At 40.4% G+C, this 19,581-nt stretch overlaps 2 protein-coding genes across 2 annotated transcripts in view; both read left to right on the forward strand.

Moving 5' to 3' along the window:
* LOC140519128 (putative N-acetyltransferase 8B) overlaps positions 1-19,581 on the forward strand; it is a 60,891-nt gene that overhangs the window by 17,107 nt on the left and 24,203 nt on the right. The gene's annotated exons all lie outside the window — the stretch shown is intronic.
* Positions 875-9,564, forward strand: LOC140518682 (putative N-acetyltransferase 8B). The gene has a single exon (XM_072631051.1). The coding sequence runs from the start codon at positions 7,732-7,734 to the stop codon at positions 8,206-8,208; it is 477 nt and encodes a 158-aa protein (XP_072487152.1). The 5' UTR covers positions 875-7,731; the 3' UTR covers positions 8,209-9,564.

The raw sequence follows: 19,581 nt of genomic DNA on the forward strand, positions 1-19,581 counted from the left end.
CTCTTATGATTGACAAATTGAAAAGTCCTTGGAGTTCTACTTATTCCAGATTGGTACCCTAATGGAATGAGGGCAAGCAGTGTCACATAATGGCTTGAATATTGGATGGGGAGGTCTCCAGAATTCCCAAAGACTTGGGTTCAAATATTATATCTGACAATTATTAGCTATGTGACCATGGAGAAGTCACTCAACTTAGTCAAGTCTTAACATTTTATAATTGTAAAATGGTAATAATACCTGTAATACTCACTCCATTTGTAAAGGGATCAGCTTCCTTTGTTCTCCTGAGTGAACTTCACAGAGTGAAGCTTGAGATTCAGAGGCCATTTCGGGTCAAGGGATTTGGGTTCATATCTAGGAGCTACCATTATCTAGCTGTGTGTGATCTGAGGCAAATCACTTCAAATCTTTGATTCTTGGTTTACTCACCTATAAAATAAACATTGGGTCAAATAATCTAAGAGTCCCCTCTAGGTCAAAGTCCAGTGAACGTATCACCTTAGTTCCTCAAATAACTAGGTTGTGACTCTGCACAAATCTATTAACTTCTCCAAGCTTCAATTTCCTCATGTATAAAATGAGGATAATAATTACCTTGTGTATTTCACAAGACTATTAGGAAAAATTGCTTTGTAAGCTGTAAAGCACTTGATAAAAGTAAATTGAACTTTGGTCCATACTAGTCAAATAATTAAGTAATGTTCCGATGAGGAGAAGTCTAAATGACTGTTGTTAGACTGCACAAACCCTGCACACTAGCATTATCCTCCTCTGAGAGATGCAAGAGAAAGTAGCCATAATCTGTGCCCCCATTAAAACGTAAAGTTCTTTCAGGGAATGGACTATTTTTTTCTGTTTTTATCCCTATTTTTTATTTCAGTGATTAGGAGAGAGTAATTGTGAATAAATGCTTTCCTTCACTCATTCACCCACCCTTTCCATTGGAAAGTGTAGTACCTAATCTGTAGTTACAATGCTGAAATTCCCTCCTGGATGACCTGGAAATACCTCAGGGTATATACCTATTGGTTCACTGGTTTTGGAAACTCCCTGTTACTCCCACTTTATTTTTCTTCTTTTTCTTACCCTGCCCCTTAGTGAGTGGAAGGTAACTGGACTGTGAAATCAACCACACTAATCAATGTTCCTTTTATGTAAACCTGCTAATCTTTTTTTGTTGTTGTTGTTGATGTTAACAATTCATATGTCCGGTTTATTGGTTATGTTCTCAGGACAGCAGCGGTAGAATGCAATTTGCTTGTCAGTAAAAAGGCAAGGAAGTGAGCAAAATCAAAGGGCAGCTCTCCCAAGCAGCAGGGAAAACATGACAGAAAGGACCAAGGACAGAGGCACTCAAGCAAAGGAAAGCAAAAGCAGGGAGGTGTCTTTAGCAAATGGGTGAAGAAGGAAGGGATCTCTGTTATGGTCAAGTGAAAAATACAATCAGTTGCCTGTGACTCTGGGAAAGGAAGGACAAAGAGATGGAGAGTGCTAAAGAAGTAGAATGGGACCAGGCAAGTTTCTGGTGAGGTTTCTAGAAGATTCTCCTGGACAGAGTAGGTGAGTTTTCTCTTGAATTTTCAGAAACACTACATCTTTTTCTGTTCCAATGTCAATTCGTCTGGATCAAGTGAGATGCCAGTCAGAGAATTTGGGATTTTATTATAGTTAGGAGAAAGGTCTTCAGATATGTTGGAAGCCCTTTCACCACTTCTGAGTCAGGATGAGTATGAAATGGCATGTGCCTAACCCTGGGCTGAAGTGGTCAACTTGCCTGGTCCCTTCCGGTCCATCCTAGAGGAGTAAGAGAGAAGCCTTGCAAGGACACAACAGAACAATGGAAGACACAGATGGTCAGAAATGAAAAGAGGAAGTCTATGTGGTTGCCCAGAAATGGTTATGTTCATTGCATCCTTTCCTCCTGTGGTCTCCAAAACCATGTCTGCCTGTGGATGTGGGAATCCATCATGTGGTATAGCCCATCCCTGCAACCCCACTCATGCTGCTTTTGGCTCTCATGGACTGTGACCAGGAAATTAACAGCATTAGATCTACACACAGCTCAGCCTCCTTGCACAGTCTCATCCCTGCTTTCTGTTCCCTGTCTTGGCTTGGAAGAAGACATGGATGTACCCATGGCCAATGGTGCTGATGGAGCATATCAAGTTAGCAAAAGAAGAAAAAAAGGGATAAAAATATAAAAAGCAGCTCCCAGTTGGCTTGTGAATTAGTCTTTCAAACTTGATCTTGAACTCCCTGGGATGCCCTACATTCCTCCTAGCCCTTTCCTCCATCCTCTCTTGGTGCCAAGCATCTGATTATGCTACCAGCTAAAGCCCTGAGGAGGGCACCTGATAATCTTTAATTGTGGGACATGTATGTCATCTTTTTCTGGACTTATGAGGATTAAAGCCAGTTCAAAATATCCATATATGGAGCCATATGGTGCTTTTTAGGTTTCTATCTTACTGAGATGAAATATGTGAATGATCACTATGATTCTAACTTCTGAGTTTCAGAACCATGTCTCAAATATTATCTCATCTTAGAATTGGGGCTTTCTCTCCATAGGACATCCAACTATCCTCTCACCCTCAAGGTAAGCATTTGAAGAAATACAGAACCTGATTGCATCATCTGGCCTTCTGTTTTTGTCCTAAATTTAAAGAGGATTTTGAGCATGAGATGAGCATTACTCCTCGAGGCTCCACAGAGTTTTTGTAAAAAAATTTTGTAAATATTCCCCCCAAAAGTTTGTAGGAGAGCCCAAAATCAAGAATATAGCAGGAATTATAAGGAATTTCCTAGTGCTAGTCATATAGTTGTCTCAGACCATGGACCATGAATCAACATCAGACAAGAGAAGCAAAAAAATAAATTTAGCATTTTAATTTTAATTTAATTCAATGTTAATAAATTAGAAGCACTGAGACTATTTTTGTTGAGTGGCATACTGGAGGCCTCAGTTATGCAATAAGAGATGGTAACTTCCTTAGTCAGGGAGACACATGTTAATTACTACCCCACTTTGGATGGGAGGAGAGGCCCATGGTACCATATTGAAGGCTGAGGTCTACAGAGATTACCAGCAGAGACAAGAAAATCCCCAAGAGAGATGAAATTTGACGGCCAGCAGAGACCATGTGATCATCAACTGAAATGACACAATGCCCATAAGACTGCCAAGACAGAATGACCCACAGGGGACAGCATGATGATGTCACCATAGGACATTGCCATCAGTGTAGCATTGGAGATGTGAACTAGCCAGGTCACATGGGTTATTCCATGAGTATGTGCTTTCCCTGTGTGGACTTTGGCCTTACTGGTTTCTGAGGCATTGTCTGTTTCTCACATTGCCATCAAAAAGAAGGGTTTTCATATTGGAACGCAAACACATTTGTATTTTTTTCTTTAAACTAGGGAGAGCTGGTAGGAAGAACTTCTTCAATCATAGGAACATTGCATATGCCAATTGACTTTGATTCAGGCCCCACAAGCCCTTTGAGATCAGATCCCAGAAGCCAAGAGGAATCTAAATCTGCTCCCATAGAAGTCTTGTTCCACTGCAGACTCAAGTGTACTATGGTCCATCTAAATGTCCTCTGTTCTGTTGTGGTCTGTTAATAGCAAGGGGCAAAGGTTTACAAAGTATGAGTTGGGGAAGGGCTGAGGAGTTCTAGAACCAGCTGGGGAGAGGATTCTTTTCCATAACTGGGGCCTCAAATGTCCTATATTAGAAGTGACTAGTCAGTGACCAGATTTCTGTGGGTCTTGGAGCAGGGCTGCCTGAGTAAAGATTATAGGGACCATCACAGGGGTGGCATAATACCCTGAGTTCTGCTCCAGTACTCCTGGTCTTTGGATAAGGCCACAGCTGGCTGCCTCATGTGTGCTTCAAAGGAAAACTAGAATTGGACAAAGTAGGAAGGAGTGGGTATGAAGGGAGAACATCCATTCTATTAGGGTTTGAAGCCAAATCCTTCCCCATACGCACATCCCCCCATGCACCTTTATCCAGGGGACAAACTGTAGTGGCTGTTGTGTGCTACCAACTGAGAAGGAACAGGTCTAGACAGAAGCCCCAGAGGTATCTCATGGCTATTTCGAGTCAACTGGGATTGCTATTTATTTTTATTTTTGTTTTCTTAGAGGAGTCATTTATGGATACTTCTCAGGATGTTTGAATAAGAAAAGTTTTTTCTAGGGAACTAGAAAAAATGTTTCTGTGATAAAGGTCTCATATCCAAGATATATGACTAAACGATACTAAGAAGCATTCCCCAATAGACAAATGGTCAATGAACAGGCAATCTTCTAAGAAAGAAATCCAAGTTATCAACAACTATATGAAAAACTGCTCCAAATAACTAGTAATTTAGAGAAATGAAAATTAAAGCAACTTCAAGATTCTCCCTCTCACCCCTCACATTGGTAAAGATGAGAAAAAAAGTAAGTGAGAAATGTTGGAGGGGCTTTTGGAAAACATGCATAGTAATACACTGTTCAGGAAGCCATGAACTGGTCTAGTCAATCTGGAAAGCAATTTAGAACTGAGCCCAATAAATCACTAAGCCTGCACTACTCTTCTACCCAGCAACACCACTATTAGTTCTATATACAGAAAGAGATTCCAAAAAAAAAGGGAAAAGGACACATGTATGCAACAACATTTATACCAACTTTTTTCATGGCCAGACACTGGAAATGAGGAGGTATCCCCTTTTCGGGGAATGACTACATATATTAAGGTGTATGAATATAATTGAATTATTGCACCAGGTGAGATGTTGAAAGGGAGTGTTTCTGAGGAAACTAGGAAGACTCACGAAGTGCTGCAGAGGAAAGTGAGCAGAATCGGGAGAACAAGTTACAAAATGACAACGGTGTTGTAAAGAAAGACAACGCTGAAAGACTACTCTGATCCATAGAAGAATAAACCATGATTACAGAGAATTAAAGAAGAAACACATAATCCATTTCCTGCATGACTTAAAATGCAAAATGAGATGTTCAGTTCTGGAAATATCCAATGTGCGAATTTGTTCTTGTGGATCATACATATTTATAATGAGAGTTTTATTATTGTTTTTTAAAATAGTTATATGGGGGGAGTTGGCAAGGAGAGAGAATAAATGCCTGTAAAAATAATTATATTTTTAAAGTAATTTTTAAAAGAAACATTTTGATTATTTAGGGCACATTTACTTTTGTCAATTAAGATAAAAAACAACAGAATTCTATTTTCTCTCTCTCCCTTCCTTCACCAAATAAGTTTCCAAACATAAGAAGCACACAGACCATGCTGGGAGTGGGTGTTGGGGGAGGGATGAGGGCATGGTCAATGAGAGAGGACTCAGGCACAAGCCAGAGCTGTCCACTGATGTGAAGAGAAGTCTTCAATAAAGGCTGCTGCCTCTGAATGATCTACTCTAAAGGAGCCTCAATGAAGAAAAGAAATATAGAAAACAGCTTCCCTTGAGAAAAAAGTAAGTGGAGACAAATATTCAATAATAATAATATGTAATAATAATATAATGTGTATTTAATAATCCAGAAGGAAGTTGGGCCAGAGTATGGGGCAGCAGGGAGCTACATGCTCAAGGAAAGGCAGTGCCCTTGTGGCTCAGAAGGTACATTTGTGATCATGGAGAGAAAGTATGTCTTCTGAATGTTGGTGTCCTGGACTATTGACGCATTTGGGCATGGGCCTTTTCTGCTTTTTCTGCCCAGTTAAATCAAATTGACTGTCCTCCTGGACATCAGTTGATCACCTATATAAACTTGTCTTTCTCTATCAGAATATAAGCTTCTTGGGAAGATAGAAATTCTAACTTTCGCTTTCTGTCCTCAGGGCCTAACACAGTGCCTGGCATAAAATAGACTCATAATATACACTTTTTGGTTGATGCATTCATTCATTACTTACCTGAGGGCTTGGCTGAAAGCCCTTTCCATGAATTTTCAAAATAAGCATGACACTGAAATTTTCATTGTTTCCTTGGTTTTGTGCGAGATGCTGTGTCCAGATTACTATGCAGTGCTATCTGTCCTGCAGGCTTAACACTCCATCCCCTGCCTTTGCCCTCACAATCTGGAAACCAATCAAATCAATCCTTAAGCAGGCTTTTTGGTTCCCTTCTAGCTGCATTGACCAATCCTGCAATTCCTCCAATCCACATTCCCCATCCTGGCTACTACTCCCTTGCTTGGGGTGTTTTGCCCTGTTTGTCCTAAGGGCAGGGACAGTCTAATTTTATAATTCCTATTTCCAATATTCAGCTTACTACTTACCAAATAGCTGGATCTTAGGAAAAGTTTTTCATTCACTCCTGCCATCAGAAGGTAAGTGTGGGTGTCTTCTGGTTTGGTAAAGGTCTAAAAGCAATCATTGGATCTCTGAAGCACAGAGGGGAAAGGACTATTAGGGGCTACCTTGGCAAAAAAGATTTGAACCCACTCTACAGCCTGCCCATCCAGCCTATGCTTGAAGATTTCTAGCAATGGGAAAGCCTGGTCCTTTAGAAGTCTCCTGCATCTCTGAGATCCTGTGACTTTTGGTGAGATCTCACTCTAAGTATTCATCAGGGTTCAGTCCTAAAGACTTGAGTCTGTACTTGGATGCTGGCTGCTGACAGCATCATATCCAAAGGACCAGAGACAGGCCAGACAATGCTCATACTAGGACTCAGTAATACCCTTGGGTCAATCCAAGTCACAGACAGAGGTCTGGGAATGCTTGGGAGGGGGAGAGCCCAAGAAAAAAGGGGGATCTGGAGGTTAAGGAGGTGAAGGTTGGCTTCTGCCCCCAATCTAGGACTAGCTTGACTCTCCCAGAAATGGGAAGGCAGATGCCTTCACCAGGGTGGGTTGGGTAGAATGCCACACTGATTAGCTGGGTAGATGAGTGGGAGTTTGAAGCGGAAGGAGTGAAAAAGTGCTGATTGTGCTCACAATCAGACAGATCCAAGAGGAGAAAAGACAGTAACATTTTGGCACCATGTGGGCTTGGAAGCAATCAGGCAGACTCTTATAGGAGCAGTTTGAGATAAAAGGGCACAAGTTCCAAAGGTACCAGCTACAAAGGACAGGAGTGTCTGAGATCTGGAAAACCAACAGGTGAGGAGAGAGGAGAGGGAGCTTCCCTGGAAAAAATTTCATCTGGGTCTGAGATTGAGAGCTGAAAGGTACCCAAGATGCCATCCATCCCACCCTCCCCCCATCGCCCATCAATTTACAGATTTAAAACAGAGACCCAGACAGGTTAAGTGACTTGCCCTCAGTCACCCAGGTAGGAAGTGAAAAAGGCAAGGTTTGAACTCAGGGCCTTTAACTGGAAATCCAGCACTTTCTCCATTGCACCACACTGCCTCCAGGTCCTGGTCTCATGATTTAGGGAAGCTCTGGATGACAGGAAATACTAAATCACATTGGGAGTCTATTCTGGATGGCTCAGAAAGACACTTCTGAATATCCATAGTATTTCTTCCTTCTATTCTTGGACTGACTCCAAATAGGATCAAGGAGTCCTGGGCTAGTAGAGGGCAAAATGTGGGGAGTTTCCCTCCCCATTCTTCCAATTGTCCCATTCAGGCAGTAGCTTTTTTTATCCTTTGAGGACAAGAACGTGAGTTCTGGGGAGGGAGATGGTATGGCTGAGCTGGATTATTAAGAACGTTGCCAATCTTCTCTCTTCTATAGGGTCTATAGGAGGACACTGAAGAATCAATGGCTCCCTATTCTATATGGAAATATCAGGAGCAAGACAGGGAAGCTGTGATGGACATGTTCATTAAGGGAACACTATCTCACATTCCTTCTGGCTTCTTCCATGTGCTGAAGCAACCCAGAAGCATGCTGATTCTCTTGGGAGGCCCAGGGGCCTTGCTTCTTGGGTCTGGTTCTCTCCTCCTGTCCCTCCTGGCCTTCCCAGGCCTCCTAGCCTTTCTGTGGATGGCTGCTAGATATCCCTTCCACTGGTATGTTGACAATGCTTTGCGTACTGATTTGACGGACATCAAAAAATCCTATCTCAGTGACAAAGGATCTTGTTTCTGGGTGGTAGAGTCAGAGGGTCAGGTGATGGGCATGGTGTGTGCTCGCCCAGAACAACAGGCTTCAAGACGACAGAAATGCCTGGAGTTGTTACATTTGTCAGTGAGACCAGAGTACCGGGGCCTGGGCATCGGCAAATCCCTGACCTAGACTCTGCTCCAATTTGTACAGGACCAGGGATATAATGCTGTGGTGCTGACTACTCTTTGCTATAATTATCCAGCTCAAAGGATATATGAGCAGCTGGGCTTCTGGAAAGCCCGTGAAGCCTTTGATTCCCTAAAATGGAGAGTGGTAGGCATCCCTTTTTTCTACTACGAATATTCAGTCCCTTCTTCACTCTGAAAGCTTCCTGAACCATCTTTGTTTTTAGCAAACCTTTATAGATTGGCCCATAATAATGCTCCCTACACCATCAGTGTTCATTAAAGGCTGTTAACCACCTTAAATATTGATTTTCTCCCTTGTGGTAAAAAGTCTTCTCCTAAAACAAAAATTTTTAAGATGCTCAGTATCTGAGCATTAGAAAGGGCTTCCCTGGCACCCAGGCTAACCCACTGCTAACCAGGATTCCCTACCACAATGTATCTGACGAATGGACATCTAGGTTCTGCTCGGACTCCTTCAATGGGGGGAAATGCTTAGAAGGCATCCCATTCCACTTGGGATCGTTGTAATTGTTAGGAAGATTTCATTTAATGCTGCCTAGTCTCCTTCTCTGTGATTTTCCCCTACACACTATTTGGTCAACCTCTATAATCCAGTCCAATTCCATAGACACTTATTAAGTGCTTACTATGTAAATCCTGCGAATAAGTTAATAAAGACAAAGATAATCCCTGACTTCAGGGAGCTTACAATTTAGAAGGGAACAATTTCCAAAGATGATTAGGGGAAAAAGAAAAGAACTCATCTGTTGTAGAATGTGTACAGCAGCTCTCTTTGTGGTGGCAAAGAAATGGAATTGTAGGCATGCCCATCAATTGGGAATGGGTGAACAAGCTGGGATATATGATTGTGATGGAATCCTGCTGCGTTAGAAGAAACAATGAGCTTGATGATTGTAGAAAAACACAGAAAGACTTGCATGAAGTAATGAAGGTGAAATGAGCAGAACCAAGAGAACACTGTATACAGTAAGAGGGATATTGATTTAAGAAGGACTTGGAGCAAATACATTATTTTGTCCATTGTAGATACCCAGATTAGTGATGAAGGACGTGTGACAAAAGATACTGCCTGCATCCAGAGAAAGAGCTGATTGACAGAAGTATGTGTAGAATACTTTTACATATACACACCTATTTATATATAGGTACATATACACTTACATATACATATACGTGCACGCACACACATATGTATGTATATATATAAATTTCATTTAATGCTGCCTACTGTCCTCTTTGAATTTCCCCTATTGGCTATCCAGTCAACTTCTCTTATCTAACCCAATTCAATAAACATTTATTAAACACCTACTATGGAAGTCCTGGGGATAAGTTAACAAAAAGAAGGCAATTGCTGCCTGGAAAGAACTTACAATTTAGAAGGGGGCTATTTCCAAAGGTGATTAGGGAAAAAGGAAAAGAACCTGTCTGTTCTACAATGTGTATAGTAGCTCTCTGTGTGGTGGCAAAGAATTTGAAATTGTAGGCATGCCCATCAATTGGGAATGACTGAACAAGATGAGGCATATGATTGTGATGGAATCCTGATGTGCTACAAGAAATGATGAGCTTGATGATTGTAGAAAAATGCAGAAAGACTTTCATGAAGTAATGAAGGTGAAATGAGCAGAACCAAGAGAACACTGTATACAGTAAGAGTGATATTGTTTTAAGAAGAACTTGGAGCAAATAATTCTTTTATCTATTATAAATACCCAGATCAACTATAAAGGACAAGCGAAAAAAGATACTATCTGCACCGTGAGAAAGAGGTGATAAATAGGAGTATGTGTAAAATAATTTTACATACACACACCTAGTTACATATAGGTACATATATATTATAGACACATATGTGTGTGTGTGTTTGTGTGTGTGTGTGTATAATCCTACTGACTACCCAAACACTGAATAAAGTTTCAAGAGTTACAAATACTGTCTTTCCATGTAAGAATGTAAACAGTTCAGCTTTAGTAAGTTCGTTATGATTTCTATTTCTTGTTTTCCTTTTTATGCTTCTCTTGATTCTTATGTTTGAAAGTCAAATTTTCTTTTCAGCTCTGGTCTTCATCAAGAATGCTTGAAAGTCCTCTATTTCATTGAAAGACCATTTTTTACCCTGAAGTATCATACTCATGTTGGCTGGGTAGGTGATTCTTGGTTTCAATCCTAGTTCCTTTGACTTCTGGAATATCATATTCCACCCCCTTCAATCCCTTAATGTAGAAGCTGCTAGATCTTGTGTTATCCTGATTGTATTTCCACAGTACTTGAATTGTTTCTTTCTAGCTACTTGCAATATTTTCTCCTTGACCTGGGAACTCTGGAATTTCACTATAATGTTTCTAGGAGTTTCTCTTTTTGGATCTCTTTCAGGAGGTGATTGGTGCATTCTTTCAATATTTATTTTGCCCTCTGGTTCTAGGATATCAGGGCAGTTTTCCTTGATAATTTCATGAAAGATGATGTCTAGGCATGGCTTTCAGGTAGTCCCATAATTTTTAAATTGTCTCTCCTGGATCTATTTTCCAGGTCAATTGTTTTCCAATGAGATGTTTCACATTATCTTCCATTTTTTCGTTCTTTTGGTTTTGTTTTGTGATTTCTTGGTTTCTCATAAAGTCATTAGCCTCCATTTGTTCCATTCTAATTTTTAAAGAACTATTTTCTTCAATGAGCTTTTGAACCTCCTTTTCCATTTGGTTAATTCTGCTTTTTAAAGCATTCTTCTCCTCATTGGCTTTATGAACCTCTTTTGCCAATTGAATTAGCGTATTTTTAAAGGTGTCATTCTCTTCAGCATTTTTTTGAGTCTCCTTTAGCAAAGTGTTAACTTGTTTCTCATAATTTTCTTTTCTCTCTCTCATTTCTCTTTCCAATTTTTCTCCACCTCTCTTAATTGATTTTCAAAATCCTTTTTGAGCTCTTCCATGGCCTGATACCACTGAATATTCATTTTGGATGTTTGGGATACAGAAGCCTTGACTTTTATGTCTTCCCTGATGGTAAGCATTGTTCTTCCTTGTCTGAAATGATGGGAGAAGATATCTGTTCACCAAGAAAGTAACTTTCTATAGTCTTATTTTTTTCCCCTTCTTTGGGCATTTTCCCAACAAGTTGCTTGACTTTTGGGTCCTTTGTCAAGATTAGGGTACATTCTGGGGATCTATAAGATCTCAGTTCCTCCAAGGTGGCAGAATCAAGTGTGCACACTGGTCTGGGAGCAACAAGAAACTTTTGTGCCCAGAATCTGTGAGTAGTCATTTCCTCTCCATGACCACCTGGCCTCCAGTTCCACCAAGCCAGCACTGGGGGCTGAGATTCAGATAAGCTGCTCAATTCCCCCAGGGGCTTTAGCCAAGGGTAGGGCTGCTCTTCATTGTCTGATAAAGATCATCTGCTCAATTCCCCTAGGAATATTAGGTGGGGACAAGGCCACCACACTGGCCTGAGGTAAGGATCAGCTGCTCAGATCCCCCAGGGGCTTTACAATTCAACAATAGATGTGGGCTGCTGTGGGAGCTGCTGCTGGCCTGATGTGGTCTCTGCCACCACCTGTAGCTGGAGCTATGGGAAGACCCTGCTCCCTTTTTGGCCAGCTGAAAAAGCTCTCTCACTGACCTTTGGTGCCTGTGGGTTGAGGGATCTGCAAACTACCACTACTGTCGGTAGGGATTCTGCCCCCAAGGCTTTCTCTGGTCCTCCTCCTGGTGCCATGCTGTGTGGCCAAGGCTAGGCTGGACTCCGCTCCATGTCTGGTGCCACAGACCTTTTCTGTCAGTCTTTGAGGTCACCTTGGGCTGGAAATCTCCTCCACTACGTTGTTCTGTGGCTTCTGCTGCTCCAGAATTTGCTGAGAGTCTTTATTTACAGGTGTTTTATTGTCTGTGGTTGAAGAGCTAGTGTATGTGCATCTTTCTACTCCACCATATGGGCTCTGCCCCAGCTCCTGTTTTCTTAGCCCCATCAAATACTCATTGAGTGAACAGACAAAGATGTAAAGACAACACAAAACAGTTCACTTCTGGCATTCAATTCACTCATCTAGATATTTTTAGATGACGATTTGAGAACTTGGGGAATTTTGGTTTTTTCTTTTATTTATTTTAAACTGAAATACTTAAAATGGCACCTGCTGTAAACACGAAAAAGAAACATATTATAAACTTAAATACGAAATAAGAGAAGAAAGTAAAGAAAAAAACATTTTTATGGCAGAATGTAAGAGAGGATTCAAAATATACAACAATAAATTTCCATTTCAATAAATATCTCACTTTGTCTCCATGTCTGTCCGTCTTTTCTTTGCTTCCTCATAAGTTTTCTTTTGTTCTTTGCTGTGTACTTTCTGCTTGCTACAATTAAGCACAGATACACACACATACATATGTTTCGGTACACATACCTATATATACTTTCATACACATACATATACTTAGATATCCAACCTACCCCCCAAAGATGCTTCCTTATCTTTTCCCTCTCTTTCTTTTCACCCTCTTATTTCTATTTCAGTTTAGATCTTCATGGGCTTCCAAATATGTTATTCCCTCTTTAAACCATTCCTATTAATCTTAATACCCTTCTAGACATCCATCCTATTCCCTCACCCTCTTATTCTTTACAAATTTAAAGCACTTTTATTCCCTTCTAAATGTGTATATTGTTCTCTCTTTAACCCAGATTTGAAGTAAGTAAGGTTCCCTCTAAAATCCCTCCCTTATTCTCTTCCCTCTCCCCATCTCCTTAGCCTTTTCTTTCTTTCTGAATTTAGAAGACTTTTATAACCTTCCAAGGTACCCTTCCAGGTACGTATATATATATATGTACGCACACACGTGCACACACACACACACACACATATAGTTCCTTTTTTTAACCACTTCCAGTGAGCATAGGGTGCCAGAACTACCAGACCTCCAACCCCTCCATCTCATTCCTCTGTCAGCTCTTCCTCTCACCTCATTTGATAGATAATTACTTGTTTACCTTTTTCCTAAATGGTTTTACTTTTTAGAAGCTCATCATACTCAATTCTTTTGCACTACCCACTTACTATTAAGAATCTTACACATACATTTTACATTTCCTCATATAAAAAGTAAACAATCTACTCTTATTGAATCCCTTGTAATTAGTCTTTGATGTGTACCTTATATTTCTCTTGCATCATCTATGTCAAACTTTCTAAGTTCAGGCTTTTTTGCAACAAAATCTTGAAAGTCTGGCAATTCTTTGAATGTTCTTTTTATCACTCAGGATTATGCTTAACTTTGCTGGGTATGATATTTTTGGCCACAACCCCAGTTCCTTTTTTTCTCAGTCTTTGAAAATTAATTAACTGATTCATTTTTACTTTTCAACATTCATTTCCACAAGATTGTGAGTTTTAAATTTTCTCCCCATCTATCCCCTCACCCCCACTTCAAGATGGCATGCATTTTTAATTACCCCTTCCTCCACTCAGTCATCCCTTTTATCACTCCCCCAAATTCCCCTTACTTTTTTTTATGGAAAAATAGATTTCTATACTCCATTGCCTGTATATCTTATTTCCCACCCTCATTGTGAAGGCAAGCAATTCAATAATCTGGCATCAAAGTACAAATAGCAAGAAACAATGTTAACTAATTTAACAACTGAAGTTTGTTTCAGAAGACAATTTCATCTTGTTTCTGTAAATGACTGTTGATAGCTAATAGAGTTGTGTGGGATATAGCAACCCTTACTCGAATTAAACTCAGAGATTTCTCAAGGTAGAAGACAAAGAGGAATTTATTACAATTTCTTGAGAATGGACACTTCTCGCAAGACCATGGGTGTTGTCAGCAAGGGAGTACACCTGAGCAGACTGGAGTACAGCATTATATAGTCCCTAATGTGGAAAACCATTAGCCTGTCTTCCCATTGGCTGAGAATCCAGGCTTATAGTGTAAGTGTGGGAATCTACAACAGAGACAACAAACACGGAAAGGATGGTTGCTCACCAATGAGAGTTTTTGTTACCAAACATGGAACTTAAAGGAAAAATGTTGATGTGGTTGGCACCAGAGGTGGTGAAGGCGAAAGGTACACCAGGTCACATGACCATAACTTTGGTTGGGGGATACTTAGTTATTTTAACTTTGGCAGGAAGGGTGAGGGATTTGGGGAATTCATGCCTGAAGGGTCTTTACTTAATCTGATTTCACTCAATCCCTCCTCTTACTTTTGTCGCTCTGAAGACACCTCATGCCACTCTCAGAAGGCTGCCTCTGCTGAATCATCCTCCCTATCTTCTTCTCCACTATCTTCAATTGGTGTCCAGTCTTGGCTCTTTAGGACCATGAGTCTAACCAACCCTTGAGCTTTAGTTTCTGGCCTAATCATCTTTGAAAGGGAGTCTTGTACTAGTCTGGTTATTAGTTCTTTTTCCAAATGATTTAGCCTCTTTTTAAAGGTCTTATTTTCCTCAGCATTTTTAAATTCTCCTTTAGCAAGCTGTTGACTCACTTTTCAAGCTCTTCTATGGGCTGAGCCCATTTCATATTCATTTTGGAGGTACTGGAGGCAGAAGCCTTGACTTCCTCTGACAGTATGCCTTGTTCTTCTTCATCTGAAAGGATGGAAAGAGACACCTGTTCACCAAGAAAATAACCTTCTATGGTCTTATTTTTTTTTCCATTTTTCATTTCCATTTTTCCATTTTCACAGCCAGTTACTTGATTTCTGAATCTTTTGTCAAGAGGAGGGTCCTAGTGCTCCTTTTCTCCCTAGTACTGTGCTCAAGGCTGAGATTCAGATCAGCTGCTCAACTCCCCCTGGGGCTTTGGGTGGGGGTGGGGCTTCCCCTGAGGGCTGAGGTTCAGATCAGCTGCTCATTTCTGCCAGAGGCTTTAAGCTGAGCTGTCTGGACAATGAATCCAGGCTGCTTCCATGTAGCCAATCACCACTTGCTTCTGCCACTGCCTGGGGCCAGTGTTGGGGGAACCCTTTTCCCCTCTCTCCCAACTGGGAAAGCTGTCCCACACTGACTTTTGGAGTTTTAATAGCCAATTAAAGGCTAAACAGATTGTGGCATCCTATTTTCAGAAAAGGTAAGGGTCTACCCTAAAACATTTTGGGTCATGATAGAACATGGATGGAACATTCATGCAGAAGATATACCTGGTAGATATTCAATATACTATACTAGTGAGCCATCAGGGCAAGTAGAGGGGAAGACACAAGACCACAGACTTACTTCAAACACTTATGGGGATGAGGAGGATTTTGCTGTGACCTAAAGAGGATGTGTGATGGTAGAAGTGAAAGGGCTAGAGGAACAGATGTCTACTTTCCAGGTTATCTGGAAGAATGAAGTGTTCCTTGAAACAATGTAAGAAGTGATTCAAGGAAAAGTCCCAGGAGAAAAAGGAGGTTAAGAGGCACAAGGAGATTCTCATCTGTACCAGGAGACTGGAGGGTGAAGGAAGGGGACATTGGGAAGGAAGGGAAGAAGAGAGTCCTGATCTGGAACTAACAGATAAAAGGCTTTTCCTGGAGAGGAGTTGAACCTTCTCTAGGGGAAGCAGCTTCTTGTGTTTGTGATGGTGGAGAGTGACGAATGAGCCCAAGTAAGTGGGCATCAAGTCATGGTCAACAGGAGAACACATGAAGAAGGATGATTAATAGCTCCATTCTAAGGGATCTATGTTTTCCTCACACAACCAAGGAGATTCCTATCTTTTCATGATAAGTATCTGGGTCATGGTGGAAAGCTTCTGGAGACTTGTCAAATTTCATAAGTACTACATACTTCTAGTGTTTTGTGTAAGGACAAATAAATTCATGATACCACCAGAAAAAACCCGGAAAGTATTACTAAGAATTATGGAATTCTAGGGAAAAACAGTGAAGGTTTCAGGCAAATAGTTGGTGTTTTCACTTCTACTAAGGTAGGGCGATTCAGGAAAGAAAGCATATTTGGGGAGTAAACATATGGCTAAGAAGATGATATCTGAGGATGGAATATGGACATCTGGGCTATAGCTAAATACATTAGTAGAAAAAGCTCTTGGCCAGGGATAGAGTGCACCTAAAAAGGACTATTGAAAAACAAGTTTATCTGGGGATAACACAAGTACTTTTTTCACAAGTTTGTTGTGATCATAGATAGAGATATATAGATAGAGAATTATATATAAGTGTGTATATATATGTGTGCGTATGTATATATGTATGTATGTGTATCTGCAAACCTTAAAGTACTGCTATTACTACAATTCCGTTTTCCTTCTGATGATTTCTTCACTTCTATCTTCCCCAAAGAATTAATTATAAATTTCAGTTTGATTTTCATATTCCTCACTTTCCTAATATGAACTCCTCCCATCTTGTCCATAACCTATTTTTTATATCTAAATATTTCTTTGTAGTTTTCTGTCTTTCTCTTGTCTGGTGGCACTTTCAGATCTTGGGCCTCTTGTGACAGTACCTTATTGTGCTTTAAGAAACAGTTGCTTCAGTAGCATTACTTCAGTGACTCTTGGCATTTAAACTAGCTTTAGCTGAGAAATCATCAGCTTCCTTATGTTTTTCATTATTATAGCAAGAGCATGTTTTGTCAAGATGGAACAAACTAGGTAGTAGTTTCTATGTTTACTTCCTGTGGGAAGGTCAATTGCATTTGAAGAAGTTTACACTCAGATTACAGAGTATCTAGTATGTAGTAGGTACTTAATAAACACCCATTGATTAGCTGATCAAACTGGGAGGGGAGTACCCTCAGGGTTCCTGGATAAAAGAGAAACAAGGATAACACAGGATTTAGCAGCTCCTAAACTAAAGGATCAGAGGGTTTGAAATATGATATTCCAGAGGTCAAAGGCGATAGGATTAAAATCAAAGTCCCCTGAAGTATACTCAGTTTTGCTAGGTAGATGAATCCTTTAATCAAGGACTAATATAACAACAACAGCAATTTCCACAATCCTTGAATTGTTTATTTCTGGCTGCTTTTAAAGTTTTCTCCTTGATCTGGGAACTTCCAGAATTTGGCTACAATATTCCTAAGAGTTTTCCTTTTGGGATCTTTTCTATTTTATCCTCTGGTTCTAGAATATCAGGGCAGTTTTCCTTGATAATTTATTGGAAGGTGATATCTAGGCTCTTTTTTTTGATCATGGTTTTCAGGTAGACCAATAATTTTCAAATGATCTCTCCTGGGTCTATTTTCCAGATCAGTTGTTTTCCCAATGATATATATCACATTGTTTTCTATTTTTTCATTCTTTTGGTTTTGTTTTATAATTTCTTGATTTCTTATAAAGTCTTTAGCTTCCATCTGCTCCATTTCAATTACAAAATCACAATTTTCTTCATTGAGTTTTTGAATATCCTTTTCAATTTGGCCAATTCTGCTTTTTAAAGCATTTTTCTCCTCACTGGCTTTTTGGACCTCTTTTGTCATTTCGGTTAGTCTATTTTTTAAGGTGTTTTTTACCAGCATTTTTGGGTCTCCTTTAGCAAGTTGTTGACTCATTTTTCATGATTTTCTTGTATTGCTCTCATTTCTCTTCCAATTTTTCCTCCACCTCTCTTACTTGATTTTCAAAATCCTTTTTGAGCTCTTCCATAACCTGCTAACATTGCATATATTTTGAAGACTTGGCTTTGCTGTCTTCCTCTGATTGGATGCTTTGCTCTTCCTCATTCAAAAGGATGGAAGAATGTATCTTTTCACCAAGAAAATTACCTTGTATAGTCTTATTTTCCCCCCTTTGGGGGCAATTTCCCAGACAGTTACTTGACTTTTGAGTCCTTTTTCAAGTGGAGAGTATACTACCCTAGGCTTCAGAAGTTTTTTGCAGCTATTCTCTGAGATATCTCTAGGGAACTCTGACTTATCAGTTCCTCCAAGGTGGTACAGTCAAAGGAGAGCTTACTCCTCTCCTGGCCAGCACTCTGGTCTGTGAGCAACCAAAAGCACTCTTTTCTGCCCTGCAACTGTGAGTAGAATTCCTTCTCCAAAGCCTCTACCAGTTCTGCCAATCCAGTGCTCCTACTCACCCAGAACCACCACTCAAGACTGAGACCCAGATCAAGTGATGGATTCCCCCATGGTGTTTAGGCAGAGGGCTCCAAAAGTGGACTCTGTGGCCACAGAGAGACTCTGCCTCTCTGGGGCCTGGGCTGGGGTTGGACGAAGCTCCCCTCTCCTCCAGGTGAAAGAGCTTCTCACTGACCTTTGAAGCTGCCTTTGGCATTTGTGGGTTGAGAAATCTGAAAACCATACCAAGTGCCTGTGATTCTGCACCCTGAAGCCTGCTTTGGTCCTGTCTGTGCTGCCTGACTAGGTATGCTCTGCTTAGAGCCTGGTGCAGTAGACCATTTCTGTTGGCCTGTCAGGCTGTCTTGGGCTGGACGACTGTTTCACTCTGTCATTTTTGTGGCTTCTGCTGCTCTAGAATTTGTTTAGAGGAATTTTTTACATATATTTTAAGGTCTACAGGGGAGAGCTAGAGAAGGTCTGTCTTATTCCATCATCTTGCCTCTGCTCCCAGAATAATATTTTGAAATCAATAAAATTAACTACATAATGTGACAAACTATATTAATATACCTAACCTTTGACACTCAATGGGTGTGCAGCTTGATGATCCATGCACCCTCATTCAGGGATTGAGCAGTGAATTATTATTCTTCACCAGTGGCGTTATATAAATGAGCTTGAGTCTTAGGTTAAGTTATAAAAATATTTTTAAAAGCAAAGTCATATTCCCTAGGATAAAGGCCCCTGGCATAAGTGAAAGGGGGTTGTATCTATAAAGGTGTGTTGGTAGAAGGACCCACATGGATGAAATCACAGATCTTTGAAGTATTGGAAACTGGACATCCTGTGTTTGAATCCTGTCTTTGACAAATGCTAGCTGTGTGGTCTTGGACAAATCACTTAACCTCTCTAAGTCTTTAGTCTCTTCATTAGCAAAATGAGGGAACTGGACTAGAGGGTGTCTTCTAGCCTTCTCTATAATACTATCATCATTAGTAGTAGGAATAGTATTATCAGCATCATTATTAGGAAAAGAATATTCTAGAAACATAAATCAACACCTTTGCTATTACCCCCAGAGGATTACAAGAATGAACCTTCTGGTCCATGGCCTCAACAGTCCATCTGAGCTTGAATTTTGGTTTTGAATTGGGAAACTTAGAAGTCACTCAGTGAGAGTGGGTGTGGGAGAGAAATTTCTGTTTTCTGTCCCTTTCCTCTCTTGTCTCACAAACCAATGTCAAAACAGGCTTAGAGAACAAGTGAGAAGCTTCTGAATTGGGAATATCCTGGAAGAAATACTATTTCCTCTGATCTCCAATTGGACTTATTTTCCAGAAG

This window comes from Notamacropus eugenii, chromosome 1 (assembly GCF_028372415.1).
Source record: "Notamacropus eugenii isolate mMacEug1 chromosome 1, mMacEug1.pri_v2, whole genome shotgun sequence".
NCBI lineage: Eukaryota > Metazoa > Chordata > Mammalia > Diprotodontia > Macropodidae > Notamacropus > Notamacropus eugenii.